Source organism: Camelina sativa, chromosome 15 (genome assembly GCF_030686135.1).
Source record: "Camelina sativa cultivar CO46 ecotype springtype chromosome 15, ASM3068613v1".
Classification (NCBI taxonomy): domain Eukaryota; kingdom Viridiplantae; phylum Streptophyta; class Magnoliopsida; order Brassicales; family Brassicaceae; genus Camelina; species Camelina sativa.
Window position 1 is genome coordinate 13,879,946 of NC_141894.1, and position 9,100 is coordinate 13,889,045.

The following is a 9,100-nucleotide window of genomic DNA, read 5'->3' on the forward strand; positions in this document are numbered from 1 at the left end:
ACAACCACCAATAAGGTTATTTTCCGGTAGATTTCGTGATTTTCTTTGTTTTTTTGTCGAAATTAGACTTCATTTGTTAGTCCAACCGTCATAATATCATGTAAAGTCTACTATTTGGTCAGTTTTGCAATTTAAAATTTATCGACTTTCGAGCCCGTAGACTAAAATTCTAGTCTCCATAATTTCATTTGAAAACAAAAATATAGTGTAGACTGCATTAAAATATTTCCAACCGATACCTCGTTTGCAGTCTACTAAGGTGTATTTTTGCAATTGACCAAATTCTTGACTTTTTAGTGATGACTGCTAGGCTAAGCGTTCTTACGATAATAAACGAGTAGACTTCTATAGTGACTATTTTTGGAATTGACTAAAATATTTAAATATTGACCGTAATATTATTATATTAAAATAATTAGTTGACTGCAAAAGAAGTATACTACTTAAAAAATTCAAATGTTGGTCAACCACAAAAATGACCACGGCAGACTGCAAACGAAGTCATCATTAATGTAGACTTTGTACGAAGTCTACTTGGCAACAAAGTTTACTTTTTCTTGTTGACGGATAGTTGAAGTCTACTTAGTAGACAGAAGTCTACTGTAAAGTCAATGGGTTGGTCAATTGCAAAAATAACCAGAGTCGACTATATTTGAAATTAACCAGTTGAACTTTCCATTGAAGTCTACCTTGTTTTATCTATTTAATTGCAAAACTAACCAAAAAATTAACAAAGGAAGACCACAAAAGAAGTCAACCGGTTCTGGTAGACTTCGTTCGCAGTCTGCTTTGTTAAATTGTAATTGTAAAAATAGACCGCAAAAAATAGACTTCATTTGAAGTTATCCTCGTATAGTCTTTTTTATGTCTACTCGTTGATGTGAACATGAAGTCAGTATTATTTGAAAACCAAATTATTGCAAATTGGTGAATAATTTTTAAGATTTTCTTGTTGTATTCTTTTATATATGTTATTTACTTGCCTCTGTATGTTTTTGACATGAATCCATATTATACATATGGAGAAATCAAGTTTTTGGTTTTCATAGGCAGTTAGGTCATTAAGGTAGACTAATTTAGGAAGTCAACGTGTTGGAGTTATCTGTGAAGTCTGTATAATTGAGATAGTGTTTAATTGAAATTATAAATTTTTCTTATTGATTTTGTAGTTCATTTGTTTTGTATCGGTTATGTACTTGCCTCTGTCTATTTTTTTCATGATAATATATTATACTTTTGGATCAATCATGTTTTTGGTTTTGTTATGCATCTATGTTATTATTGATTTAAGACTTCTACATGTAGTCAGCTATGTAATGAGTATTTGACTTGCTGCATACTCTTTCAGGTAAATGGCGCAAATACCTGTTGTTTTCGGAGTATGAGTGACGAGAAATGGGTCTTGGCATTTTGATATGGATGGACGCAAAGGTGGGAGATTGTTTTTTTTGCGACACGGTTGTACATACACTGAGCTTCTTGAAATGGTTGTAGAAGATTATCAGATTGACAAAGAAACAGAGATGGTTCAGTTATCGTATCCCTTAACAGAGATGATGCTTCAACAATTGCCCCAAGATACCCCTCCTGTCTATATCACAAATGATAGATCAGTTCAGAACTTGATAGATTTTAGTAGTAGGAATGTTGTTCGCCTTTGCGTCTCTACGCGATGCATGGATGGACAGCCAGTTAAGGAATGTGTTAATGATATAAACAACTCTCGTTCTATAGACGATGGGGAGTCAACGGGTGAAGTAGGTGACAATGTAGATCCAGGTGCGGATGAATGTGTAGAAGAATGTCAAGAAGCTCTCCATGATACTATAGATGAGAAGCCGAAAGATGTTGATGACATGGATTTTGATTACAGTGAGTACGGGAATTTTGAAGATGAAGATGACGATGGCGATGGAGATCACCTGGATGTAGATGCTGAAGAAGGGAAACCATTTGTTGGTGGTATTCATGGACAGTTAAATAATCCTTGGATAGACCAACTAAAAGTAGGTCAATGCTTTCCATGCAAACATGATGTCATAACAGAGGTGCGTTTGACTGCTATTATGTTAAAATTCTCTTTCAAAATTAAGAAGTCCACAAAGACTCGGTTGGTGGCAATATGCGCTGTGCCAGGATGCACGTGGAGGGTCGTCGCCAGTGTGAAGAATGATCCAACCACTTTTTGGGTCACCAAATATCTGAACGTGCATACATGTTCTATTGTGAACCGTGTAGCTCACCGTAGGCGTTGCACCTCCAAATATATTGGGATGCTTTTTGTAGACCGGGTAGGAATAGTTGATGGTGTTGTCCCACAACATATCGAAGATTAAATGAGGACAATGTTCGGCATGACATTGGGTTACACAACTTCGTATAGAGCTTTACAATATGCCTTGGAATATGTGAGAGGAAACGCCGAATCTGGATATGCGAAGTTGCCTTATTGTTTTAGAAAAATAGAGCAGTCAAACCCGAGAAGTGTTGTTGACCTTGTTGTTGATTACGACCATAGGTTTAAGTACCTTTTTCTATCTTTCGATGCTTCAATCCGTGGTTTTAATTACGTGAGGCGAGTTATTGTGGTTGATGGGACCCATCTCACCGGAAAGTATAAATGTGTAATGCTAGTCGCTTGCGCACAGGATGGTAACTTTCAGATATTTCCGTTGGCATTTGGAATTGTGGACTCGGAGTCTGATGCTTCATGGGATTGGTGTTTCGCCAAATTAAGTGAGTGTATCTCGGATGAATATCCACTGGTAGTAGTTTCAGATAGGTGCAGTTCAATAGCTAAAGCATGTCGCAATGTTATGTCATGGGTAACACGAGGGATATGTACTACCATCTCCAACAAAACATAATTTCTAATTTCCATGGGAAGCAACTGATATACTTGGTGAAAGGGGCAGCATATGCGCATACACATGATGATTACAACCGCTACATACTTGACCTCATTGTCTAAGTAACAATCCCACTAAATACTTTTTTAACGTTTTGTATATGATCGTCGGTTACACCACCATTTATTTGTTCAGGTTGCTGAAGACGGCGAGTAGAAGTTAACTTCATCATGAAGTCATATGGAATTTTCGTACCAATAATTTGTCTCTGTAATAAAATATTAGGGATTATCCTACGTGTTCAAGTCGACATTATTAAAGACAAGTACTTAACTATCTTATACTCGTAAGACCATTTTATGATACTCATCTACTTAACCAAGCACCAACAGCAAGAGGATAATGAGTCAAATTTCGGGGTCATTTTCTGAAACAAATTCGCAAATACAAATTACTGGTCCAATCTGCAACTACTGTGGTAGATCGACGATAATTGTGAAATCATGGACATATGCAAATCCAGGAAGAAATTTCTTCAGATGCACTGTTCATGGGTTTTCCCATTGGTCAGACGCAGAACCATCACGTGGTTGGCAGAGGCAGAGCTTATTGGATGCGAGGGATGAGATCCGTCAGTTCAGAGAAAAACCAAGGTACTTAAAGAATCTATAAGAGAAATGAAAGAACAAGTTGTTAACGGTTTGGTGAACTCTGGGGTGGTTAACACACATGAGGAAGAGAAGAAGTTTGAATGTGAATTACTGGCAGACAATGAAAGGGAAAAAATGCTTCGACAATTCTTGGTTTTGTCTTGGATAGGGTTCATTGTTATCATGGCCATGTGTCTTGGGATGTGTATGAAGTAGGTTGCAGAAGAAGTCTTTCGGTTAACTTCAATCATATGTCTCTTAAGCTTCCCATGTACGCTACTTTTGTTTACTAAGCTTTCGCTGTACGCTACTTGTCTTTTTTTAAGTTATTTTTACTTTTTGGCCATCTACACTCTTTCACTCTGTTTTATGCTTAACGTTTGAAGTTATATATATGAAACGAAAAATTGACCAAAAAATACCAATATCCCACATATAACTAGTTCTTGTCAACAAGAACAATCATCCTTAAACATTAGAGTTTTAAAGGAGGATCATACAAAAAATATCAAGATCCCGCCCATCATCAGAGTTTAATCACTAGGATCCCACCCACAAAATATAAAGATCTCCCAACATAAACAAAACATCATCCTACATCATCATATATAATCCTAATGAGTCATACATAATAGAAAACAAGAGTTTAAGTATTTCAAACAAAGTTTATAATTAGTCCCGAATTGGGGGAGGATCATAGAGCCCAAAGTCGTCCATGTAGTTCTCCTCATTTGGTCTCCGGCATTCAATCTCGTGAAATAAGTCATAAGCCATCTTCTCCCTTATCCATGTGATGTTTGCGTCGCACAAAGTAGTAGGAAAGGTTATCCCCAGATCATGACATTCTATGTACTTCAAAGTATACACACCACAGTCACCTGGCTTCCTGTTCGGAGGTGTTCCCTTTATAACCCGCTCATGAGTGAACTTCTCGTACGACCACATTTGCTTGAACTCTGGGTGGCTAACTCCCACAGCATGTAGGGAACCAACACGGCAATAGGCTAGATGGCAGATGCAAGCTCTTCGTCGCTGGTGACACTCAAGATGCTATCCCAGACGACGATGTGTCTCATGGGAATCGATATCCACAAAGCTACCCAATGCGTCGACTTCACGTTTAACGGCGCGTATAAGTCGTCCACTTCCAGACCCCATTGCTTGTTAGTCTGAGCATACGGTGGATACTCCCCTGCGTGGTAGCTGAAGGCACCGGCCGACAACAGTTTCCCAGACCCATTAGCATGTGCCTCAGACTTGACAAAGTCCATGTACTTCGTTGTCCACAGATGAGTGAACATAGCGTCTAGGAAAGCCACTCTACTCGTTTTAAACCTCTCAGGATGTTGTGCGTGTCGATGTCTCAATAGATTCAACCCCGCATCCATGTGCTGGATAACCACATGGATTTAAAACGAGGTTATATAATTTGAAGTCCGAAGTTTTCTAGTATACTTGAAGTAGAAGTTTTCTAGTAGACTTACCGAATCTCGTAGCCACACTGCTTTTGTCTGCAGTTCGTACCACCAAAGACAAGTTTGAGATTTCTCTGGGACTTTGTTCTTGTACGTCCTGTGGGTGATGATATACCTTAAAAGTTACTAGAGTTTCGAAAAATAGAATTTTTGAAACATACCATAAAAGTTAGAAGACTTACGGATCTTTCTTTAAGAAATCAAGTAAAACCTTCTTCAAGTCCTTGTCTGCTTTATCAAAAGGATTGTACGCTGACGTGGCTGACTTATCACCCATGATAGTCTTGGCTGTGTTATCACCAACAAACGAAGAATGTTGACTTGACGCCAACCTCTTAACCCTTTCGGCCTTGCCATGTGCCGCAATCTTAGCCGCTTCTTTCCTTGGTTCTTGTTTCTTGGCTCTAGCAGTCAACTCGGCAGCTGTTGTGATTTCCGTGCGAATAAACACAGGTGGGTCTGACTCAGTGTCAGATGAATCAGAGCTGACTATCTTTGGCACCTTCGTATTCGTACGAGTAACAGCTGGCTTGTTCTGCAAATTCCGATTTAAAAGTTACATGATCATTTATGAAAACAAATAATATTAAAGTCGCAGCATATGTTTAGAAGTCTCGAATAAAACAAACAAAGACAACACGAGTAAAGAAGTCTACTTCACATAAGGAAGTCTACTTCACACGGATAAAGAAGTCTACTTCACATAAGGAAGTCTACTTCACAAAAGGAAGACAACACTTGTTTTTATGTCTTCGAAGTTGAGGACTTCTAGAATTCTATTTTTTTCTTCGCCTTGTACCTGGTATTGTGATTGTGAGGGATCGTAGTAGGAAATTGCAAGTGTTCAGAACTAACCATATCCGCCTGAGAGTCCTTCTTCTGTTCCTTTGATACAGCTTCTTGTCTACCAGTAGCTGCCTAAGAGTCCTTCTGTTCCTTTGATACAACCTCTTTCGTACCAGTAGCTGCCTGAAAGTCCTTCTGTTCCTTTGATAAAGAATCAGCCTCTTTCGTACCAGTTACATCTCCCTTCATTTTGGTAAGATCCGAAGCCAGGCTTTCAATCTTCTCAGTCAACATGTCAAACCGCAAATCGCAACTGTTGAAACCTTCTCTCATCTGATCGAGTAGAGCTGCTCCCCACATGCCAAGCTCTTCTTTGAAAGAATCCAAAATGTTGAATTCCATGTCAGTCGAAGGACCTCGACAGTGCCTCTTCCCACTTGGTTCACCAAATTCACCAGCTCTCTTATTCGATCCCTTTTCTTCAATCTTAATCTTCGGATTGTTGGATTCATAAATACCAACTGTCTGCCACAAACCTCTCCCCCACATCCATGGACCAAAATGCCCATTGAATGCTCTCAAAATGCTATCAATCTTCTCATCTGCTTCATCGTCTTCCCAAACAGGACTAATCATGCCACCAATGGTTTTGAAGTTTCTGAAGTTTGTCTACAATTTATATAAAACAAGAAGAAAAAGCAAGTTCAAATCTAACACAATAGGGTTACCGACTCATCTAATATCATAGATAAACTATAGACAAATCACAGGGATGCGTATCTGTTTTAGAAAATGCTCTTTGACATGTTTTCTACTACGAGAACTGCGGTAAGCAAGCAACGGTGGACTTGGATTACCTGGCAACGGTTCCCCAATTAATTTGGCAAAATCAGGCATAGTTTCGTACACCCATATCTGCAGAGGTTCGACAAATCCGTCTAGGGTGTAACTCTGCTTATTTAAGTCCTTCTCCTTAACAGACTGAATCAGGTTCTTGAAAGCAACTCTTCCCCAGGGATAATCAAGAAATGCATCTAAATCCATGACTAGCCTAGCCATATTTAGACGGGTGGGCGTTGATGGTTTCCTAGCTTCTATAAACCCAGCGTAGATGTCTAAATAACTCAACCTAACGTCGCACAAAGTCCATCTAACTCAACCTAACACGATCGATTCTATCCCAATCGTTTGAGTTCTTACATGCTGCTACCAGTTGCTCAATACTCGGACCGCTGTCTAAATTGACTCCAAGCTTCTCCCAAAACTCTTCCATCTCGTCTGAAACCTCAACATGTGGCTGCTCTAATGACTCGACATCTTCATAGTTAAGTCCAATGATGGCTTCAAACTCATTCAAAGAAAATCGTAAAGGATTAGATCCAACAAGACTTCAAATCTCGTACTTTTTGTTGCAGACTATCTGTAAGGTGAGCATATGGTGAACCAGTCTGGAAGCCCATTCAAATTAGAGACGGTTGAACTGTAACAAGACACCCAGTCGAGATTGATAAATCTCGTCCCATTCATCCGGCTCGAGAGCTTTGTAGAGTTCATCAAACAGCTTCGTATCGTTGCTGTAATAGCCGATGCTTTTTTGAGGAAGCGGCTCATCACCTTTTGTGTAAAACCTCCGAAGAAATTCTGGTTTTCTCTCATCCATTCTGCCAGATAAGATTAGGTTTGGCGGGAAAATTAAAAAAAAGATTGAGAAAGAGGAAGACTAATCCAATAAGTCTATGCGTCAAATTGGAAAAAAAGGCTATTATCAAATTGCAAAAGAAGTCAACCTTCAGTTTGATTGTGACAACCCGTCTGTGGATCCCACTAGCCTCACTGCTAGTTGCCCCCATAGGCTGGCCCTGCAGGGCATCGATCCTAGCCCATCACTGTGGATTAACTCACATAATCCACGAGTAGGTTATTGGTGCATCAGGTGTTCCTCGAACCCTGGTCCCTCACCCTTTAACAACCTTCTCACAGACAAGTTGCCACCAATTGACTCAATTGGTGACAGCTTGTCATGTGGGAAGGTTGTTAAAGGGTGAGGACCAGGGTTCGAGGAACGCCTGGCGCACCAATAACCTACTGGTGGATTGGGATATCCACAGTGATGGGTTAGGATCGATGCCTTGCAGGGCCAGCTTGGGGTCCGTTTGGGCGGCTAGCAGTGAGGCTAGTGGGGTCCACGGGACAGGTTGTTACAATAAAAATCGATTTTTATGTGACAACCCGTCCCGTGGACCCCACTAGCCCACCGCTAGCTGCCCCAACAGACCGCCCGTGGACCCTGCTAGCCCGCTAGCCTCACTGCTAGCCGCCCAAACGGACCCCAAGCTGGTACTGATGGATTGGGATATCCACAGTGATGGGTTAGGATCGATGCCCTGTAGGGCCAGCTTGGAGTCCGTTGGGACGGCTAGCAGTGGGCTAGCAGGGTCCACGGGCGGTCCGTTGGGGCAGCTAGCGGTGGGCTAGTGGGGTCCGCGGGACGGGTTGTCACATATAAATGAAAGGACCGACCTTTTTTTAAAAAAATAATAAGTAATAAATATATAAATAAACTACAACTAGTGGTCCCATATCCACTAGTCACCTAAGCACAATCACAATCAACAGCGGAATAACAATACCATCAACAATATATAATAATATCCAATAATAAAACCAATACTATAGCATAAACAATAACCAATAACAAGATAACCAATAATCCAATAATCAATCATCAGAAAATATGAAACCAGCAACCTAACAATGTTTCTAATGACTCAACTCTAGCAACCTATGAATACCAGACAACATCCAATCGAGTCCCTAGAACATCCTCCTCTTCATTGCCTTGATTCCACGATCACACTTTGCCTTTACCTGCACCACAAACACAAATTGAGATGCATGAGTATTTGATAAACACTCAGTGAGGCAATCCTCCCATCTACTGGGCTATACACACAAGCAACAGTGATTCTAATGTTCCAAACAAACAACAAACAAAACAAACAAACCAGGAAATCAAACATCGTCTCGCTGGAAGGGAGGTGTCGACCGACACCAGCCAAGTGTCGACCGACACCAGCCAAGTGTCGACCGACACTGGCCTTGGTGTCGACCGACACTACCCCACAGTGTCGATCGATGCGCAATTTGCTGGTGTCGATCGACACTCCCTCTGCAATCGCGATCCGCTCGAAGCCGAGAGTTGAATCTCGCTCCCAAACTCCACCAAATTGTCCAATACTCGAAACCTAAGCCTTATACATCAGTAGGAACTTGTAGCAACCAATCCCAACAATAAAAACACACAAACAAGCAACAAACAAGCAAGAACAAAGAATCAAAG

General features: G+C 40.5%; 1 protein-coding gene across 1 annotated transcript; it reads right to left on the reverse strand.

Annotated features, from left to right (window-relative positions):
* Positions 1-4,503: 4,503 nt before the first annotated feature.
* LOC147926612 (uncharacterized) lies at positions 4,504-7,420 on the reverse strand. Its single transcript, XM_087487118.1, has 7 exons — positions 7,255-7,420; positions 6,961-7,101; positions 6,529-6,875; positions 5,923-6,429; positions 5,157-5,509; positions 4,984-5,071; positions 4,504-4,890 (listed from the first exon to the last, which is right to left on the reverse strand). The coding sequence occupies exons 1-7, from the start codon at positions 7,418-7,420 to the stop codon at positions 4,504-4,506; spliced, it is 1,989 nt and encodes a 662-aa protein (XP_087343244.1).
* Between the last annotated feature and the right edge of the window lie 1,680 nt (positions 7,421-9,100).